Source organism: Malus domestica, chromosome 10, assembly GCF_042453785.1.
Source record: "Malus domestica chromosome 10, GDT2T_hap1".
In the NCBI taxonomy this organism is placed as follows: domain Eukaryota; kingdom Viridiplantae; phylum Streptophyta; class Magnoliopsida; order Rosales; family Rosaceae; genus Malus; species Malus domestica.
Window position 1 is genome coordinate 30,242,084 of NC_091670.1, and position 22,636 is coordinate 30,264,719.

The 22,636-nt window shown below is 37.8% G+C and overlaps 2 protein-coding genes and 2 pseudogenes across 2 annotated transcripts; 3 read left to right on the top strand and 1 right to left on the bottom strand.

Moving 5' to 3' along the window:
• Window positions 1-372: 372 nt before the first annotated feature.
• LOC103445677 (endoglucanase 8-like) lies at window positions 373-1,430 on the top strand (annotated as a pseudogene).
• A 9,689-nt stretch (window positions 1,431-11,119) lies between these two features.
• LOC103445679 (1-aminocyclopropane-1-carboxylate oxidase homolog 10-like) lies at window positions 11,120-12,061 on the top strand (annotated as a pseudogene).
• A 658-nt stretch (window positions 12,062-12,719) lies between these two features.
• Window positions 12,720-13,391, bottom strand: LOC103445680 (pentatricopeptide repeat-containing protein At1g06143-like). Its single transcript, XM_070806332.1, has one exon. The coding sequence runs from the start codon at window positions 13,389-13,391 to the stop codon at window positions 12,720-12,722; it is 672 nt and encodes a 223-aa protein (XP_070662433.1).
• A 2,951-nt stretch (window positions 13,392-16,342) lies between these two features.
• LOC103445681 (uncharacterized) lies at window positions 16,343-17,284 on the top strand. Its single transcript, XM_008384694.4, has 2 exons — window positions 16,343-16,563; window positions 16,800-17,284. The coding sequence occupies exons 1-2, from the start codon at window positions 16,389-16,391 to the stop codon at window positions 17,057-17,059; spliced, it is 435 nt and encodes a 144-aa protein (XP_008382916.1). The 5' UTR covers window positions 16,343-16,388; the 3' UTR covers window positions 17,060-17,284.
• Window positions 17,285-22,636: the final 5,352 nt, after the last annotated feature.

Sequence of the window (22,636 nt, forward strand, 5' to 3'; positions counted from 1 at the left end):
AAAATCTGCAGATGCACATGAGACGCCACCAAGCCACCTCAACCTAACGTCAAGCCCTGGATCATCTCTTTCTCTCTCTCTCTCTCTCTCTCTCTCCAGAAACCTAGAAATGGGTAAGCAGAAAATCCTACAAGTTCTCATTCTTGCTCTCTCTCTCCTTTTCCTGGTCGGCACCACCCCTACCGCCGCTGATGACTCCGACGTCATGTCAAATCTCGCAGCAGGCCTCAGCCCCGCACCCAAAGGCTGGTCAACAAGCATCGCCTACTACAGCTAGGACGGTGTCAACTGCGACACTTCAAAGAGAGTCATCTCCATCAACTTAGCCTCTAAAGGTCTCTCTGGCTCCGCTCCCCTCCACCACCAACAAAAATGGTGCGAAACCTCCTCTGCCTCCCTGGGAATGTTTCCGCATTTCGCGCCCCTTTCGTAGCCTTCTTCCTCATTTCTCTCCTTTTCCATTCAAGCAGCGCCGCCACCCACGACTACCACGACGCTCTCCGCAAGAGCATCATTTTCTTCGTAGGCCAACACTCTGGCAAGCTCCCCCTAGATCAACGCCTAAAATGGCGCCACAACTCCACATTGCACGACGGGTCCGCCGTTAGAGTGGACTTATCGGGCGGCTACTAAGACGCTGGGGACAACGTAAAGTTCAGATTTCCAATGGCATTCACGACGACGTTGCTGGCGTGGAACGTCATCGATTTTGGGAGAACTATGGGTCCGGAGCTGAAGAATGAGGTTCGGGCTGTGAAATGGGGCTCCAACTACTTCCTCAAGGTGACGGCGGTGCCCGACGTCGTTTTTGTCCAGGTCGACGACCCGTACTCAGACCACAATTGCTAGGAGCGGCCGGAGGATATGGGCACGTCACGCACCGTGTACAAGATCGATAAGAACCATCCGGGGTCTGACGTGGCAGGCGAAACAGCCACTGCTCTCGCCGTTGCTTCTATCGTGTTCAGATCACTTGACCCAGCTTACTTTAGATTCCTCCTCAATCGAGCCGTTAGGGTGTTCGAGTTTGCTGACAGGCACCGGGGTGCGTACAGCGTCAGCCTGCACCATGTCGTGTGCCCTTTTTACTGCGACGTGAACGGCTTCCAGCATGAGTTACTGTGGGGAGCAGTGTGGCTGCACAAGGCATCGAAGAGGCGTGTATACAGAAAATATATAGTGAAGAACGAGGTGGTGTTGCGAGCAGGTGATACGATTAATGAGTTTGGTTGGGACAACAAACATGCTTGGATTAACGTCCTCATTTCCACGGGCCTCCGTATTTGGGAGCGGTGGGGGTCAGAGTTCTTTGAACTATCTTTTTAGGAGTGGAGAGGCTCCGAAATCGGCTGCCAATAATGCTCAAGCTGCGCCAGTTCCAAATGAAGTGAGGGCTGCGAGCAATGAGCCTGCTTCCAAGCCTACTGCTCATGCTCTTCCTCCTGACCCAGCTGACCTTACCCGACTCCGACGTCCTCCTCCTGCCCATTCTCAACCATGCATTTATTCTCCAGGTTGTCGCACTTATCCAACAAAAGAAAAAGAAAGGCCCTCAAACAGCTCAACCACTCCCACAAAAGAAAAGGAAAAAGGGAAGAAAACGAATACAGAAAGGAAAAAGCCAGGATTGTACTTTTGCTTTTGTTGACCACCAAAGAAGATGCCCACATTTTCATCATGCATGTTCCCATTTTGAAAAACCCACCCGGAGAACATGCAAAAGCATCAAAGTATGAGAGACCATGCCTGCTGACCAAACCTTGACCATGTGATTTATTTCTCTTATCTTTTGGAGACATCTGTATAACCCCACCAGAGGGTAATAAAAAAATTAAAAAATTAAAAAAAATGTCGGCAAACCCATAATAGTGGGCTGGAATGTTATGTGGGCTTCAAACTCCAACCTCCATCCTTCCACTTAAAGTTCACCCTCTATTATCACCAACCAGGTGATCAAAAGTACGTCCAATACTCAAAAATTATTCGACAGCCTGCCGCTATTATCACCAACCAGGTGATCAAAAGTACGTCCAGTACTCCAAAAAATCATACTCTAAAATTATTCGGCAGCCTGCCGTTATTATCACTAACCAGGTGATCAAAAGTACGTCCAGTACTCCAAAAAATCATACATGAGCATCACTCATGTCAATCATACATAAACATTCATGAGTATCACTCATGTCAATCATACATAAACATTTATGAGCATCCCTCTTCACAACATTCACGAGCATCACTCATGTCAACATCCATGAGCATCACTCATGTCAATCAACATAAACATTCATGAGCATCACTCATGTCAATCAGCTTCGAAAGCTTCATTTACAAAGCTTTAGCTTTGAAAGCTTCATTTACAAAAACTCCGACTTCAAAACTTCATTTACAAAAGCTCCAGATTCAAAGCTTCACTTACAAAAGCTCCAGCTTCAAAGCTTCACCTACAAAGCTTCAGTGCATGGTATACAAAGACCGCATTCGATCAACTGCCACTTCGGCCCATACATGGATTGGATTTGAAGTCTTCAGCCAACATACTCTATTGACTGAAGACTTAAGGGACTACACTATGTACCATATATTGGGCTTCCGCAACTGGGCCTCATGAAAAATATTTGGGGGACTTAGCCCATTATTTATGTACAGAGGAGCGAACCTTTATTCTATAAAAGGGACTCCCTCACTTTCATTAGAGAGCGCCATTTTGAGAAGCGAACCCTTATTTTATAAAAAGGACTCCCTCATCTTCATTAGAGAGAGACGCTTAACCCATCACTTATGTATTGAGGAGCGAGCCCTTATTCTATAACAGGGACTTCCTCATCATCATTAAAGATCATCGCTGCCTACTGAGCAACCGCCTCGCCGCGAGCATCAACTCTAGCCCATCACTTATGTATTGAGGAACGAGCCCTTATTTTATAAAAGGGACTCTCTCACCATCATTAGAGAGCATCGCTGCCAGCTGAGCAACCACCTCGTCGCAAGCATCGCTGTTAGCCCATCACTTATGTATTGAGGAGCGAGCCCTTATTCTATAAAAGGGACTCCCTCACCATCATTAGAGAGCATCGCCGCGTGCTAAGCAACCACGCATATCGAGTATTAGTTCTAGACAACATCTAGTTACTTCGGCCCCCACATGGACTGAATTTCAAGTCTCCAGCCAAAAGACTCTCTTGACTGAAGACTTGGGGGACTACTGTTTGTACCATACTTAGGGCCTCCGTATTTAGACCTCGTATAAATACTTGGGGGACTCAAATGTAATTATGTAATAAATTAAGGGGCAAATATGTAATAAGTGAGGAGCCCTTATTTTATAAAAGGACTCCTCACTCTCCTCATTAGGGGAGGTCAAGTTTGAGGCCATGGGAAGAGAGCACACAGAAAATAGGCTAGAGAGCACACTGCCTCTAGCCTTCTTGTATATTCACCATTCAGAGTGAAACAATATCAACATCAGTGTGGACGTAGCCCAAACATTGGGGTGAACCACGATACATCTTGTGTTCTTTACTTTCTTGCAGATTCATGGTCGGATTTACGTTGTTCCAAGACCTTCAGTTTTGTGCATCAACACAGATCAAATCTAAACATGCATGATTTATTAAGTTTTGTGAAACCTTTTGAAAAACCATACAACCCTTAAGATGTGGTATTCATCTTAAGTGAACTTGCACATATTAACCACAAGAAGCCTTCGTCAATTTCAGGGACCGACCTCCGACCAAAATTGCATCAATTTACTTTTCTAAAGATCCTAATGGTAGCTAAGCATTAAGACAATTGGATAGTTTAAACCGGTGATTAATAATTCAAACATGCAAGCATAATATCATAAGCAAATTGAAAAGAAACTACATATTCTTGCTAGGGTAATTTTATTTGAACCCATATAACCTCTTTCTACACCCAACTTACTCTTTACACCCATATTATTTTTAATGAAATTGTTAATATCTCTTTAAACCCAAATTTACTACCTAAACCACCCCCACAAGCTTAGTTCAACAGGTTTACATTTATCTTTACACCCATTCAAAAAAAAAATTATAAATTAAAAACCACATAAATTCATTAAACTTTTAAACTTAGCAAGCTAACAATATGTAATTGCCGACAAAGATTCATCTGCCAAATAGATTAAAAGAACAAAACTAGAAAGTACATGAAATTTCATGCCAAGAGTGAACAATTTCATTAAAATGAAAACAGAACTATTTCAAGAAAAAAAAAAATTGATTATGTCAGCCTATCCCCAAACTTTGACAAATGCTTTCTCCATCACTTTGGAATCGTCGATATGATTCTTGAGCACACATCAAGAACTTTCTACAATCACAAGATGCCACCACAGCTACCTTGAGGACTTTAAATCTTGCATCATGCATTGCGGCTCTCAGACTGAAAAAAATGAGAGTTCTTGCAAAATGTATCACGAGTTTGTCCAACTCCCTTGTGAATATGAGCTTGGGAAGGGAGATTGAATAAGTCAATTCTTACTGCATTAAATTTGTTATCTTTCACCACAAAATATGTGTTATGGGATAGAGTTCATAACAGCTCGACTGTTGAGATCGAACTAAAGTTATCTGCATTTGCTGGTAACCAGCTTACGTCGAATGACATAAAAAAAAGTCTATGTTGCTACTTACCTTTCCCTTCAATTCTTCATCTATTCTTTTGGTACCTTTCCCTTCAGTTCTTCAGCTGTTCTTTTGGTCTTGATACAGGAATATAGGCAACCATTGCAATTCCAAGTTTGTTGGGTATGTTGGTGGAGAGGGGTGCGGACAATACCTTTATTTATGAGAGCGTCTTAGGGTTTAGCCGTCATGAATACCCTTAGCGTCTTAGAATTCTATACATCCATCTTTTCTCAAGGCATTTCTTTAGACAAAGACCTCGTTTTTTCCTCTTTTCGGATAGTAAATATTTCTCAAAACATGGAGTGTGAATCAAACTCATGTGCCTAGGATAAGGATTGTGTGATGGGTGTGAGTTTATTGATAAATTTTAGATTTATTATTAATTTCATCTTGTACTTGGTGGTAATTATGCAATGGGGTAAAAAAGACAATTCATATTTAAAGTTTAAGTTGGGTGTAGAGAGAGGTTATATGGGTTCAAATAAAATTTCCCTTCTTGCTAAGGCTCATGGTCTCGCCCTAGCAAACGGAGATTAGTTATTAACAATCATAAACAAAATATTATTAAAAACAAAGATAGAAAACACCTTGAAAATAAACTTCAAAACTCTCTAAAGTGTGCGTGCGTGACCTCTCCCCCTGTCTTCTCTCCCTAATGGCTAAAAATCATTATTTATACTACCAGAAAATAAAACCCTACTTAGAAAAGGTCTTAGAATAATAGTAGGAAATCAAATAAATTAAAATAAATTAGGAAACATAATCCTAAATTGACTATATAAATTCGCCCAAAATCTGCACAGCCTCAAAACAGCCATGTTTCTGGATCTTGAGGGCTCTAAAACAGGCCCAAAACAGCTAGAATTGAAGCTTGAGATGTTCCGAACATAATTGCAGAAGGTCTAGAACCCAAAAGACATCATCTTGGACGCCAAAAAGCCCAAAGAAGCCCAAAACGTCAGTTTGACAGCACTGCATGCTGCTCCTTTATTTCTTCACCATAAATAAACCACTAGGTATAAAAGTATGAAACTTTGATACGATCAAGTCAACAGACTTACGAACATCTTCCAATTGGAATCACTCCAAAATTCATCCATTTGGCTACTTTTCACTCTAGAGGAAGTTGAATGTCCTACATTGAAATTACATAACAAGGTATCAAATTTCTGCCAAAATAACCAATAAACTAATACTAAGATTAAGGTAAAATATATAGTATATTATGGATTCATCAATCACATTGCTCGAGAAATTACAAGCTAGACTAATTGGTCCTTATTAATTTCCTTTACGATTACAATTAATTAGTGGACATTTTTACGAAGTCTTTGGAAAGAGATAATTTTAGTTCTTTCAAGAGCAAGTTGGGATTTCATGACGCTTACTCTCGATCTTGAAAGAGAGTGATGGAGATTAACACAATCAAATCCCATGATACTAGCCAACAAAATTAAAAGCCATGATTCTCAAGCTGCTTCTACCAAGTTGATAATTTTAAGGGCCAGGGCCAGTCAAACTCGATCCACCACTACTCTTACGTGGTCTTGCCACGATTGAGAATCGATTGGTCACAAAATCAAGTTTTAATTTTGAATTTCAAATAAAAATTAAAATAAAATAAGGAGTAAATATTTGTTAAGGATTTGCAGATTAGCCAGTAAGTAGATGCTTTGTTTGGATAAGGAATATAGAAAGAGGCAAGCTGTTTTCTTTTTAACAGGTTCGTTTAGTGTGTTAAATTGTTAAATGGTAAGGAGGAAATTTTTTTGGGGGTGATGGGAACACACACCTCAGCAAGGCAGGTGATGTTCCCAACCGATTAAATTTTGACAGCTAGATTTTGTCATTTGCTCACTTAATTATACCTGAAGAAGCTAAAAAGTCAAAAACAAAAGGATGCCCTTTTAATTCTATTACATTCTCCGTTATACCGTTGTCCATATCTCGAAAATTGAGGGAAGTTGCACAGACTCAAGTAAGTCCCTCTTTTCTTTCTTTGAAAAATAAAAAGAATTCCCTCATTTTCTTTGTTTCTTAAAGTAAAAACATTAAAAGTTGAAGTTGTTTTCTCACACTTCTTTGCCGTTAGCCTCATCGGAACAGAGCTATTGCCATTTTCTTCCCTCAAATTATGGATGAAGATTCAAATTTAGACCAAGGTATTATGGATGGAGACTCAAAATCAGACCAAGGTATTTGATTTTCCTTTTAATAAGTTGTATCTGTGAACTCTTAAACATTTTGCATGATTATAGGACACTGCTTTTTTGCTCTTGGCCATGATATTATTTTTTATAAAATTTGATTATTGTTGGTCGATGTTCTATGAAATTTTTGGTTTATAGTATAGTAAAAATGATTTCTCAATGAATAATGCAGTCATTGATGTCGAAAGCAATAAAGAAAATATTGAAAGCAATGCTCGAGAAAAAAACTCCGCCTATCGTAAACCCCACCAAACTTTACCTTCACCAGTACGCTTCAAAGACAAAATTGTATGACACATTTGAATCAGGTATTGTGTTTTCCCTTCTACCCTTTGCTTTGAATTAGGTATCTGATTACATTCATTGTTGAAGTTAAATTATATGTAATGCAGGGTGCCTTTACTTGTGGCTTTGAGGAACATTAAGATGCTTGTAACTCCTAATTCTGATTATTTTAGACTTCACATCAAGATTCCAGTGGCTTTGACAAGCATCAAGTTCATGAGAGAATGTTTTCTTGTTGTACTATGTCATAATGTAGTCATAAATCTGAAGCTCCATAATTTGACATTAGAATATGTAGATTGGAAGTTTGGAATTTGACATTAGAATACATGTGACTTGAAAATGGTTAAATTTGATTTTGGATTAAAATGTGATGGTACAAGGAAGTTTGGATTAAAAATGTGATTGAGATGTTTATCCAAATACCAACAGTGCACTAGTTTTTTTCTTTTTCCTTTAATTTTGCAACTGAAATTTAGACCAAATTTATATAACCTGCAGCTCTATAGCATATATCATTTAGCAAGCAACCAATGTTTTCTTTGAACCAAATTTATATATGCTTAAGAACTCCATTACCTCGCACAAACTCAATTAAAGACCAAGATAATGACAACTCCCAAACAAAACATTTTAACAAAAAAAAAAACTTTTCAAATCATCCGGAAGAGAAATTACTTCATCAATGGAATCTATATATTGCACGGCTCCTCCATATAGGGATAATAAAAAACAACTGAAATTTTCAATTAAAACCCAAATTCTACATCTAGACAAGGAAATTGAAAACCCCAAAACCTAAAACTAAAGTAATCAAGGTACAAAGGCTTCCATGGGTTAAGGAGCGAAGAAGAATATGAAATTGTGAAAAGCCTCGAGCTTTGGTTTTCCTGACGAAAATTGTTCTGATGGGTCAAGCTTTGCTTTCGCCATGGCACCACCGGTCCTTGGGGTTGTGGGTTGCGGGAGCACTGTGATTCAGCAGATGAGATGGAAGGGCTATTTTTCCCTTTCTTTTTTTCCCTTCTTTTTTTCCCTTTTCCAGCAAAGCAATTTTCCTTTCTTTTTCTCTCCTCCATACGATAAGGATGAGGAAGAAGATGAACTTCAGATTGGCAGCCCTATGGTTAGGCATGTCAATTCATGATACGACTCGATAATCCGACACGACACGACATGAAATTAACAGGTGTTCGGGTCGACACGATAACGAATCGGGTTGTTATCGGGTAAACCGATAAGCACCTGTTAAGATAACGGGTTGATTCGGGTATACACATGGATAACACGATATACGATAAGCAGAATATTAATTTAATAATTTTATAACCCTAAAAAATACTATAATTATATATATATTAAATTAATTATAATAATTATACCCCCAAAATATTAACTAAAACAATTATATATATAATTTTAAATTAAATTTTATACCCCTAAAAACTATAATAATTATACGTACAAAATAAATAGATTTAAATCTACTTAATAAATATATATATACCATTGAACTTGATGCGATACGAATTATACGAAACTAATTTCAACGATCAAACTATCAAACTTATTTGTATATGCTTCGAGATCGCATCATTAAAAAATCACAAAAACAAACATTCAGATATCAAGTAACCGAACAAAACTTTTCGACGGTTATAAAACTAAAAATCATGATTTAACGGTTATTTTAACTCCGATTTTTATGATTTTTTACAGCTACTCTCCTTGACCCTATATGAATACAATGAATGAATTTGATCTTCAATTTAAAATATTTACACTAGTGGATTTTATGTTATACTTAATGAAAATATGAATAAACTTTTAAGCGTTAGTGAATCTATTGTTTTGATGGGATACGCATTTTACGAAACTAGTTTCAACGATCCAACCGTCAAACATGTTTGTATATACTTCGAGATCGCATACGCCAAAAATTGTAAAAAATAAATATTCAGAGATTAAGTAACTGAACAAAACTTTTCGACGGTTACAAAACGAAAAATCACTATTTAACGGTTATTTTAACTCCGATTTTGATGATTTTTTTACAGCTATAGTCCTTGACCCTATATGAATACAATGAAAGAATTCGATCTTCAATTTAAAATATTTACACTAGTGGATACTACAAAATCTTATGTTATACTTAATGAAAGTATGAATAAACTCTTAAGCGTTAGTGAATTGTTTTGATGGGATAAGCATTCTATGAAACTAGTTTCAACGATCCAACCGTCAAACATGTTTTTATATACTTCGAGATCGCATATGCCAAAAATTGCAAAAAACAAACATATAAAGATCAAGTAATAGGACAAAACCTTTCGACGGTTATAAAAACAAAAATCATGATTTAACGGTTGTTTTAACTCCGATTTTGATGATTTTTTACAACTACACTCCTTAACCCCATATGAATACAATGAATAAATTCGATCTTCAATTTAAAATATTTACACTGGTGGATACCACAAAATCTTATGTTATACTTAATGAAAGTATGAATAAACTCTTAAGTGTTAGTGAATTTATTGTTTTGATGAGATACGTATTCTACGAAACTAGTTTCAATGATCCAACCGTCAAATATGTTTGTATATACTTCAAGATCGCATACGCCAAAAATTGTAAAAAATAAACATTCAGAGATTAAGTAAAGAGACAAAACTTTTCGACGGTTATAAAACGAAAATCACGATTTAACGGTTATTTTAACTCCGATTTTGATGATTTTTTACGGCTACACTCCTTGACCTTATATGAATACAATGAATGAATTCGATCTTCAATTTAAAAAATTACGCTAGTGGATAGCACAAAATCTTATGTTATACTTAATGAAAGTATGAATAAACTATAATAATTATATATATTAATTTAACAATTTTATACCCCTAAAAACTAAAATATATATATATATATATATGTATATTAAATTATGTGTTTGAATGTTTTGAAGTAATATTTATGTGGCAAAGTGTGGTATGTGCAAATTTAAGAAAAAAATATATTTTTCTTAACGGGTCATAATGGGTCGGGTCACTTTACCCGTCGGGTAAAGTGACCCGACCTGTTAAGGACCTGTTAAGATAACATGTGTGATACGACACGACCCGTTAAGATAACAGGTGTTACACGAAAACGACACGAACACGACAGACACGACCCGTTTGCCAGGCCTACCTATGGTGATGAGGCTAAGTTTCCATCCAAAATTTGGAAAAACAAAAAAAATTGGCAGTAGCCTTGTGTGATCGTCCGACGACAAGCAAAGTGTGAAAAAGCTTTCAATTGTTTGAGACTTCTCCAAAATGTGCCTAAGCGAAGGAAAAGGCGCAAGAGCTTTTCAATTGGGTGGAAGGAAAAGGTGTGATTAATTAGTGGAATAGTGGCGAAAAATGGTAGTATAACGGAAGTTGGAAGATATAACAGAGTTAAAAGGACATCCTTTTGTTTTTGAATTTCAACTTCTCCAAGTGTGATTAAGTGAGCAAATGATAAAATCTAACTGTCAAAATTTAATAGGTTGGGAACACCACTTGCCTTGCTGAGGTATATGTTTTTATCACTCCCAAAAATTTCTCATAAGGGAGGGGGAATCGGACCCGCACTAGGATACATAAGCACTTTTGCTTTCCCCCACTACGGTAAAATGCCATTTGCAAAGAGCAAAACGGTTTAATTAGTATTATTCTACATAGGGAGACCCTCCCTCCATTTTATATATGAATTTTTGCCAATGATTTAGTCCAATAATTTGCTTCTTTAAAATACAGGACATCACAACCCTTTAACCAGCAAACTAAGTTCAGATGGCAGCTCGGGATTACAATGCCGAAAAGGAGTTGTACGCGTTCGATGACCTGAAAATCGGCGTCAAAGGGCTCGCGGACTCTGGGGTGACCAAGATTCCCAGGATCTTCTTCCACCCACCGGAGAGCCCGAAGAACTCTCAGCCAGAAAATGGCGTTCACCTTCGAATCCCGGTCATTTGTCTCAAAGGCTTTAATGAATGCTATTAAAGATGCGTGTGAAACGTGGGTTTTCTTTCAGATAGTTAACCATGGCGTTCCACTTGCTGTAATGGAGGAGATGCTGGAAGGTATAAGAAAATTTCACGGGCAGCCCCCCGAGGCCAAGAGGGAGTTGTTACTTGTACTCACGTGACTATATGCGGCATGTGAAGTATTATTGCAGTGGAGATCTGAAAGCGCGTGCGAAATCAGCAGCAGTCCGGAGAGACACTTTGCCCTTCAAAGCCGTAGATGATCACTGGGACTTTGAAGCACTTCCTCAAGTCTGCTGGTACTTCAGTTTCCGCAGCAGCTCTAAGAATATTTTGTCCCCGTTTGGAAATGCTTCTAAAATTGTTAAAAGCATTTTCTGACAGCCTAAAGCGCGCTTTCTGGAGAAGCACCTGCCATATGCTTCTTCAGGAATTGCTTATAGGCAGAGGTGCTTTCTAGAGAAGCAATTCCAAACAGGCGCCATTTCCTATTCATCAGTCATATATATGTACATACATGTAACATATTATAAACTTGACCTTTATCAAATTCAGCACTTTCTGTGTTGCAGAAATGAAGTGAGTGAGTACGTCAAAAACTTGATTAAACTGCAGGATGTGCTATCTGAACTACTGTCAGAAGCGTTAGGGCTCACCGCAGATCACCTAGCGCAGATGGGTGCTTGAAATCTTTCTCGTTATCATGCCACTACTACCCTGTTTGCCCGGAGCCCGATTTGACTCTTGGCACAATCAAACACTCAGACCCCTCCTTTCTCACCTTACTCCTGCAAGATAAGATTGGGGGCCTCCAAGTTCTCCATAAAAACCAATGGGTCGATGTGCCGCCAGTGGATGGAACTTTAGTAGCAAACCTCGGTGACTTTATGCAGGCATGATAATCTGTTGTTAAACATTTTCTTCAATACCCTATTATATTATAAGACAAAGAAATAGATACAGATCTCTAATATTTCATGTGATTGTATGTATCTGCAGCTCGTTACTAATGACAAGTTCAAGAGTGTGGAGCACAGAGTACTCGCCACTCCGCTTGTCAAGCCTCGAATATCAGTTTCATCTTTTCTCGTTCCTAGTGCCAAGGACAAACTCAACCCCTACAAGCCAATCAAGGAGCTTCTGTCTGAAACCAATCCACCCAAATACAGAGATACGCTTCACGGAGAATATACTGCGTATTACAGAGTCAATGGACAAAATGGTGGCTCTGCCCTGCCTCATTTTCAACTGCATTGAGTTGAGCCTAGTGACCGTGCAGAGGAAAACACGCCGTTCTGTTCCAAATATCACTTTTGGAATTATGAAAAATGGAACTCCCACAATACAATGCACCAATTACCAAGTTAATAACATGTTATTCCAGCTGCAATGTTTGCCGGAAGAGCATTTTACGCTCATTTCCTACACAAGTTTAATGTTCTAGCAATGTGTATGTGTGACTTAATAAAGATTTGAAATTGAAATAAAAAAAGATGAAAAGGACCCGAGTATTACATATTTGAATTACCATATTTTCCTGTGGATGTCAATTTCGTTTTAAAAACTGCACCACCATAACTCAGAGTCAAGTTCAGGAACATAAACGTCAAGTTTCAGCTGCACATATAATTCCACCAGCAATAAGTAAATTACATCAGAAGCTGAATGAGATTCATCAGACGCTGCAAGCTGATGAACTTTCCTCTCCATTTCAATCCAACTGGACACAGGACATCCCTTTTCAACTCCAAGTTCCTTCATGGTTGCTCGAATATCCGCAACTTCTCCCCATCGTTTTGCATCCACACACATGTTCACCAAAAGGTTGAAACACCCACAATTATTTGGCTCCAACAACATCAATTCCTTGACACAAACTTGAGCAATCTTCAAGTTTTTACGAAGCTCGCAGCCACCTAACAATGCACCCCATATACCAGAGTTCGGTTCAAACTCCATGCTTCTTATCAACCCTAGAGCATTTTCAAGCAGGCCGGCTTTGCTCAACAGATCCACCATGCATCCATATTGCTCAACTTTGGGGCGGATGGAATAGTCCAGGATCGTGCTTGAAAATCTCTTGCGGCCTTCTTCTACAAATCCTGCATGAGTGCAGGCACTTAAAACACTTTCAAAAGTAACCCCATTTGGCTTGATCTTCTCTCTCTCCATCTTGCAGACCATTGCTGTTGCTTCATTTGCATATCCGTGAACTCCGAGCACTTCCATTGCTGCATTCCAGCAGAAAAGGTTCTTATCCCGCAATATTAAGAAAACCAAAAGAGGCCTCTCCAATGTGCCACAATTAGCTTACATGTCAATCAGTGCGGATCCAATATAAACATCGAGATCAAATCCGTTCTCCATTGCGTAAAGATGCCTCTCTTTTCCCAATCCGAAGTCAAGAGCTCCGACATGGGCACAAGCCGAAACAACAGTTGACATGGCGTAGACGAAGAGGTGCAGGGTTGAGAGGTGCAGTCCTTGATCAACAGCGAAAACGTGTAACTGCTAGGCACAACCATGATATTAATGTAACAATTCAAAGCCTAAAATGGGTGGTCGGAATGAACAAAGCCTCTGATCATCGCATTGAAGACAAAAACGTTCAGATTTTCCATGTGGCTGAAGGCTAAAACTGCATAATCTAGGCGGGACAATGTTGAAAAGGCGGGGATGAGTTGGTTCGTAAAGAAAGAGTCTTGGATGGCATTGGTCCTGATCATTGAGGCACATACACTTTCTAGCTCTGTTGGAGTCGAACATTCCTTCAAATTTTCAACTATGGACGGTAACATGTGAGAGGCTATTATGCGGGTAACCCAACGAAGGGAGAGACTATTATGTGGCGAAGCCGGACTAGTAACATGTGAAAGGGGTGTGGACCAGTCGTCCGATTTTTGGACCACAGAAAATCTCGAACAAAGGTGAAATTTTAGGGTTTGACAACGGGATCACGTGTTCGTGTGGATTCAAACACAATAAAATTCCTACCCCGCCCCTTGATTTGTCATGATAACTCAGACCTAATGTTTCCCGCTTTTCCTCTCTCTTCGCTCTTAGATTGTAAAATGTTATGCCAAATTTTAAACATAAAATTTGAATTTGACAACCTATGTGGCATTTTGACAATCTCTCAAAAATTTTCTCTCCACCCTCTATGTCAAATTAAATATTATTTTATTACATTATTTTCTTTGGATTCGAACTTAATCGAATCGGTGGCTATAATGTATTGCTTCGTCGGCCCTTGCGGCTGCCTCTTCATCCCGTACAACACCTCCGCAACCTCTATTTCTATCTCGTCTTGATTAGAAGACGCAAATCTGATAGAAAAATTAATAAAAAAATATATTTGATCGCTACTGTCAAATTTGACAGGAGAGAGTTGCTATTCCATGTCATATCACATCAGATTTGGATTTTCGGTTGGAAAACATTACAGTTATCTTTTTTTACTGTTATTGCTGATTTGGACATTTTGACATCTCCTTTAGAGATGCTGTTAAGGTTGAAATATTACTAGTTATCCAAATCCTGCATGTGGGGGGAAATAATTTCGTTGGTTGACCGTTGAATCCTCCTCCCAAAACGCACCCACACTTGCCTTCCGTTGTCTTAGGCTGACCTCTAAACTGCTAATGCGCCACTAATCATAGCAATTACATGAAATTCTTGCTCTTAATGGATAATCACCTAACTTCCGATGACCAGAGTCACTTGTCAGCCAATCGATTTTACTCTTTTACCCCTCCAGTTAACCAGAAAAACTTAGAGCATCCCCAATGAGTGTTTTATTCATGAGGCATCTATATTTTAAACCTTAGTGAGAAATTTCATCTCCAATATAAGCCGGAAAATGAGGCTAAATCTACTACTTGGGTTAGCAACTTCTTTTCTTGGATAACATAAAATTGAGCTACATCTAGCCCCGGAAAACAGTGGATCCCACGAGAAAAGTAGCAACCTATTTGAACCAAATTCTATCACTCTCCCTCCACTTGTAAATACACTTATCCTCTTATTTTATTTTATTACATATTTTGTTCCAAAGGTCCTCCTACATTTTGTTTGTATGTTTAATGCTTAAGACATAAAATGAAATAGCTATCCTCCTGACCTAAACCCGTTTATTGGGGTTTAACAAAGAAAATTTCATTAAATTTGCTTTATGACTCAGATTACAAAATTTTATAGTCCTAAAATGCCTCTTATTATGTGATGAAACATTTGGTTTTGTTTGTTTGTAATTTATTGCAATTTGGCTAATTGATTGTTTTAAATTTCATAAAAATTAAATTTTCAAATTGATTTAACGTTAATGGGAATTGGTGGGTGAAATTTTCAAATAAATTTTTCAAAATTGTATGATACTAATTTACCAATTGGTGCTAGGTAAATTGTTGTGTTGTACATGAAAATCAAATTATTTCAAAGAGCAAAGTGAGGGTTTGTATCTCTCAACGGATGAGAATGAGATAAGAGAATCTAATTTAACGAACGGTTCATAAGTGATGAAATCTAACTTCGTCACAATTTAAACTTTTTTAGGTTGAAAGGTTCATTAAGAAAATTTAAGATAACACAACCAAAAATCAACTTAAGAAAAGTTTACACAAAAAATTTTATCACATAATCAAATTACTACATAAATAAATATATATAGCCCATATAGAGCTCAAAAGAAATAGCCTCTCATTGGAAGAGATTCTTTTATAAAGCCCAAAGATTTATCGGAGCTCTAAAATGGACTATATCCACCATTTTTTCAGCCCCATATAGAGCCCCTCACTGTGGATGCTCTTATGATGTAGGATTGTGCAATCCACACACACCTTTTTTTACCTTCCACATACATCTTTTAACTTTTGATTGTCAGATCGAATGAATAAAAGTAGATCAAGGGATAAAATTAACCATGGGTGTGTAGGAGGTAAAAATAAGTGTGTGGATAGCACCACCCATGATGGAATCTGAAAGTTGGCAATTTTGTAATTTTCCAAATGGTTTTTCAAATTCAGCTTGCGGAATCTGGAAATGTGAAAATTTTGAAATAATTGTATCAAAAGTCTTCACAATATTGCCAACCAAAGAGAAAGAAGCAGTACTAGTCACTTTCACTTTTGATTTCCTATATAAACCCCATAGCCCTCTCATGTTTCTCATCACCTTCCCACACATTCAAGTTTATATACCGTTCATAAGAACATTACTGAAGGTGTAACAATGGCTTTGAGTTCTAATACACAAGGGTTCATCCTCCTCCTTGCTGCAGCCTCTCTATTGGCAGTGAGTGAGAGCAGAACCATCGTCGTTGGAGGGTCTGAAGGCTGGCGTTTCGGGTTCAACTACACTGATTGGGCTCTCAAAAACAGCCCCTTTTACATAAATGACCAATTAGGTCAGCAGTCTCTAACAACTTATGTGCATCAGAACTCTTTCTGCATGACTTGCATGCATTCTTTCATTACAACAGTCAGTACACATGCATTAATACTGTATCGATAACGTGTCAGTTTCAACGTATTATCCATGGCATATCCACAATCAGTTTCTTAAGTAAAGAACAGACGTACATACATCATAGCTCCGTTAGTACGTACATGCATGTGTCAATTGTTGTTGTTTATTTTGCAGTGTTCAAGTATGATCCACCGAGCGAGGGAAACTCCGGCTACAGCGTATACCAACTACCGAACCTTTGGAGCTACATAACCTGCGGCTTCAGCAAAGCCAAACTGCTGGCGAGTCCGACACAGGGAGGTGGCGACGGCTTCAAGGTCGCGCTAACTCAGTGGAGGCCTTACTACTTTGCCAGTGGTGAAAACGATGGCAAGAACTGCAAGGATGGGATGATGAAGTTTTTTGCTATCCCACTGCCACGTTGGAATAATTAAACAGAGTCTGAAAACACAAAAATAAAAACGTCCGGGAAGAAGAAACGGTATACAAATTCATATATGCTCACATACACCAGATTGGTTATGTATTTTTAATAATTTGAAGGGTTTTGAGTCAAATAATTTCCCATGACACTGTACAAGTTATAGGGGAAATGTGTCTAAATAATTTGTCTTTGTTTCTTGATTTTCACATACATAATAAAGATGATTTTATTATAAGTTTGAAATTTCTTTTACATTCCAGTAAAAGAAACCAAAAAAGAAGTTTGGCTCATGAAGAAACAAAGATTGTATGAATAATTTAAAACGTTTATATTGTGAGACTGTAAATCTTAATCATTGATTAGCTATAGGTTGTTTAATTCTTATATGAACGGTTAGTTCATATCCAATATAAATTTAGTAATAAAACATGAAATTCTTGATTCAGCTATGTTATTTGTACTTTAACCTTCTAATTAAGGAGAAAACAAATTGCCAGTATTCCTTGACATAATTTTTCCGTTAGTAACAGTATAAATAGCCACCATGTATTGCTTTCTTTTATAGTGTCTTGATCCTGAATCAATCGTTTCTACTTTTTTTGGAGAGGATAATTAATGGGTTTAGTAATCCCAACAACTGACCTCGCAGTACTGTAAGCTGTCTTCTCACTACTACTAAATACTTCACCAAACTTTAAGAATCAAAGGTTACTCAAAACTTTAAAAGGGTAAAATAATAGAACACAAAAACATGGTTGAATTTCGATTATTAAATACGTATGTAAATGTTTTCAAATATTTAAATAGTTATATAGAAAACATTTGCATCCTGTGATACTCTATACTATATCTCCAAAAACAAACAAGGGAAATAATATTAAACTCGGAATTTCGTTCTTGGTAGTACTTGTCTATAATGTATAATATGTGGCCCTCTATTACAATTGAGAGAGGAAGTGATCAGAAGATCATCCATACCGAACTTCAGAAAAAAGCAAATTACAATATTACTACTACCATAACACTTCCAAGTTTCATGACATAACTAGCATCGTCTCATAGCAACTCTCAAGTGAGGAAGCACAAAGTTACCATCTTATCCCTTCAGACCTATAGTTTTAACATTTCACGTATTCTCCAAAAAGGACGTCTTCGTAAATTGGCGGATTGTCGGATATATGCTCCTTTAACGTCCCGTATGGTTTTTGGAGGTCGCCTGTGCCAATGAAACATGCAATTGATGTAAGGGGCTCCAGTGTCGGTGTCATCAGTACTCTGTGCTCTTCACTCTTGAACTTGCCATTAGTAATGATCTGTACAGTAAAATTTCGATGGATTGATTAGGAACTTAGTACTCTATCACGTACACGGACTATATGCTACATGATGAACCAAAAGCGCTTTACCGTGTGTAAAAAGATATGGTGAAAGTTAAAACTAGCTTAGCTATATGAGTTACAGTACCTGCAGCATGTCAGATATATTGGCAAGCAAAGCTCCCTCCACCCGGTGAACATCAATCCAAAATTTTTGATGAAGTATTGTAGGCCTTCACTAAGCAAGGTGATGAAGCCCGAGGTCGGAGTGCTTGTGTCTGCCAAGAGTCAAATGGGGCTCCGTATATGAAGTAAATGTTATTTGACAAGCAAGCACAACCGATACACTCTAATATAAATGGGTTTACATATAACGATATTTTTCATCCCTATTAGGTAGTGTGTCGGTAAGCGTGTTAATTCAATAATTTTATAACCGGAAGAAGCCTAAATATATTCTATTATAGGACTAAGAAAATTAATCCTAATAAGTTGATTAATTAAACATACCTTGTACCATGTTCAGCCGATATGGGATTTGTGTACCTCTCTCGAACTATTAATAGTTGATGAACCACGACTAAGTAGGTGGCATGGCATGTTGGTTATGGCAGTACACACACTTGGTAGGAGTTACGTTATCCAATTTTCAAACAATAATATTTGTCTCCATTATCACTTTCTCAATCAAAGATAAAAAAGGAGATTCAAACTTGAAATTTTAGAGGTAGAAGTAAAACGTTCTTGTAAATGTCACATAATTTAGGAAAAGATTAGAAGATCATACACCAAACTTCAGACAAGGAGAATTACAATACTATTTGTTGATGCACAAAACCGGAGGTGCTCTCTAATGAAAGTGAGGGAGTCCCTTTTATAGAATAAGGGTTCGTCCCTCAGTACATAAGTGATGGGCTAAGTCCCCCAAGTATTTTCATGAGGCCCAATATATGGTATTGGGCCTCATGAAAAATACTGGGGGACTTAGCCCATCACTTATGTACTGAGGGACGAACCCTTATTCTATAAAAGGGACTCCCTCACTTTCATTAGAGAGCACCCATTATTCATGTATTGAGAAGCGAACCCTTAATTTATAAAAAGGACTCCCTCACCTTCATTAGAGAGAGACTCCTAACCCATCACTTATGTATTGAGGAGCGAACCCTTATTTTATAAAAGGGACTCCCTCACAAGTATTAGAGAGTATCGCCGCCAGTTGAGCAATCGCCTTGCCGCTAGCATCACTCATAACCCATCACTTATGTATTGAGGAGCGAGCTCTTATTTTATAAAAGGGACTCCCTCACCATCATTAAAGAGTATCGCCGCCTGTTGAGCAACCGCCTCGTCGCAAGCATCACTCTAGCCCATCATTTATGTATTGAGGAGGGAGCCCTTATTCTATAAAAGAGACTCCCTCATCTTCAACGCCATAAGCCGAGCCAATCAAGACAACATAAGCCACAAGCCGAGCAGCCTCGCAATGTGTGCTACTTCTAGTTGAGCATCATTTCACATTGAGCACCGCCTCATATCGAGTATTCAGTTCTAGACGACATCTAGTTACTTCGGCCCACACATGGGCTGAATTTCAAGTCTCCAGCCAAAAGACTCTCTTAACTGAAGACTTGGAGGACTACTATTTGTACCATACTTAGGGCCTCCATATTTAGATCTCGTATAAATACTCGGGGAACTCAAATGTAATTATGTAATAAATGAAGGGGCAAATATGTAATAAGTGAGGAGCCCTTAGTCTATAAAAGGGACTCCTCACCCTCACAATCCTCAAGCCTCACATCCCCTAAATAGGGCTCTCATCCTCACATACACAGGCTCTCTAACCCTCACAATCCCCTCACTTTCATCAAAGAGCTCTCTCAAACTCTCTCTTTCTCTGGGGGACTCCCCTCACACTTGTAATCCATACATACAGTTAGAGAGAAATACAATATTAGTATGGACGTAGCCCAGACATTGGGGTGAACCACGATACATCTTGTATTCTTTACTTTCTTGCAGATTCACGGTCGGATTTACGTTGTTCCAAGACCTCTCCAGTTTTGTGCATCAACACTATTAAGAACCAAAGTGAATACCAGCATAGCAACATAATTATAACTCTTCCAAGTTGCTATGTGCAACTTTGAAAGTTACCATATCTCTTCTCCCTTCAAAGTTCAAACCTACAGTTCGAAACGGTGCATGTATTCTCCAAAATAGACTTCTTCGCACTTTGGCGGATTGTTTTCGGATATAAGCTCCTTCAGTAGCCCGTATGGTTTTTAGAGGTAGTCGGTGCAAATAAAACATGCAGTTGACGTGCGGGGGCTCGACGGTCAATGGCAATACTCTGTGCTCAACACTCTTAAATTTTCCATTAGTAGGAATCTATATATATAGTGAATATACCGTGTTATAATTTGAATCAACTGATTGTTTAGTCACATGCATGGATATATGTAACATGTTCAAAGCACTTTATCGCAAATAAAAGTGTAAAAAGATAAGGTAAAAGTTAAAACTAGCTACTAGTTACTGCACCTGCAACATATCAGCAAAATTGATAATCAGATATCCTTCCACTGGGGTCAAATAGGGTTCCTGGCAGGAGGTAGATTGTCTGCGCTCCTATTTGGGTGCCCCTTCTCATCTCTTTCTATTTGTGAGGTCACGGTTAAGACATGTCAACATTTTATATTCCTATTGCTTTTTGTTTTATTATCTCTATAAAAAATCAATATAAAATATTGACATAACTTAACCGTGACTGTACAAAATAGGAAGGGATAGGAAGAGCACCTAAACAAGAGGGCAGACAATCTGCCTCCTTCATGGCAAACCAGGTAGTAGTGGCATGCCAATGACCAAGATTCGAAGCGCCTCAGGTTTTCAAGGTAATCACTGGTAAAGCCTAAAGCTTCTGAAAATGAGGGGGTTTGCATAGAGAAGAGAGACTCACACTTGAGTAGGTCCCACGGCACACCACTCAAACATAAATAATATTAAAATAATTTAAATGCACAAATCCATAATTATGCCTATGTAATGCTATTCATACCATGTTTTTGTACCATATTTTCATACCACCTTAGGTGATATTTGATGTGAACAGCCACATCATTTGAATTAATCAGATTTTTAAATTTAGTTCATTATTTAATAAACTAATAATTAAGAAAAAATAGTTAATTAAATTATGATTATGGTATACAATAAGTCTTTCTCCTTCTTTTCCTTGGGTTTTGCAAATTTTTCAAATGGTGTGGCTGTCCACATCAGATGTCACCAAAGGTGGTATAAAAATATAATATAAAAACATGGTATGAATAACATTACTCATTGTGTCAACATGAGAGATGCAGACTTTGAGCATGGGGGATGGGGATGGCAAAAAGAGAGTAAGGGGAAAGTGAGGGGGTTGGCACGGGGAAGAGTGACTCACACGTGGGTGGGTCCCATGGCACACCACTCAAACATAAACAATTTTATAATAATTCAAATCCACAAATCCATAATTATGCCAATATATTATTTTGCTGTATGGGAAGTGGAATGATTTATTATTTATTATTATTTACTGGACATAATTTTTAAAATTTATGTCACAAAAAGGAAATTTATAATTATTAATATTCAATAGGCATTTATTTTTAAATTGTGTCGTTTGTCTATTTGAAGACCCATACCATTATTTACCACAATTTTATAATTTATTTTATAATCTAATTTTTTTTTTTGTGTGCTAAATGTAAAGACAAAAAAAAAAACACATAAAGTGGTGCTAACAGACAAATTTTCGTTGGTTTGTAGACTCTTATTCAAATAAATTTCGACTCTGTAATTTTTTCAAGAACTTATCCAGTTGGTAAAGCCTTGTAATTTGACAGCATAAAGTATCGAATAAGAAAATAAATTTAGAAAACATCTGCTTGATCCAAACAGTGGATCTGCCAGGTGATGGTGATGAAACATGTGTGTGTGGGGCACCTTGATCAACAAAAACTAGTACTAAAATATGATTTGTGTTCATACTGGTGAAGGAAGACACGAATATTGTGCCTATAAAATCAAATGATTTAAATATATTAAATTAGAGGGCACCAAAATGTTGTTTGAGTTTTTGTAAATTAATAAAAAAATTAGTATTACAGATATCCATAAATAGTGACACAAACTTTTGTGTTCAAATTTTAATAGACTAACTAATGTGCCTTTTTGTTCAGAAAGCACATTTGTGATAGTTTTGTGTTCATTGACATCTAAGA

What these genes read in the sequence shown, in the direction of transcription:
- LOC103445680 (XM_070806332.1), bottom strand. Translation starts at nt 13,391, where the DNA reads ATGGAAGTGCTCGGAGTTCACGGATATGCAAATGAAGCAACAGCAATG.
- LOC103445681 (XM_008384694.4), top strand. Translation starts at nt 16,389, where the DNA reads ATGGCTTTGAGTTCTAATACACAAGGGTTCATCCTCCTCCTTGCTGCA. An exon ending in TTACATAAATGACCAATTAG is followed by an intron (nt 16,564 to 16,799) that starts GTCAGCAGTCTC and finishes TTTATTTTGCAG; the next exon opens with TGTTCAAGTATGATCCACCG.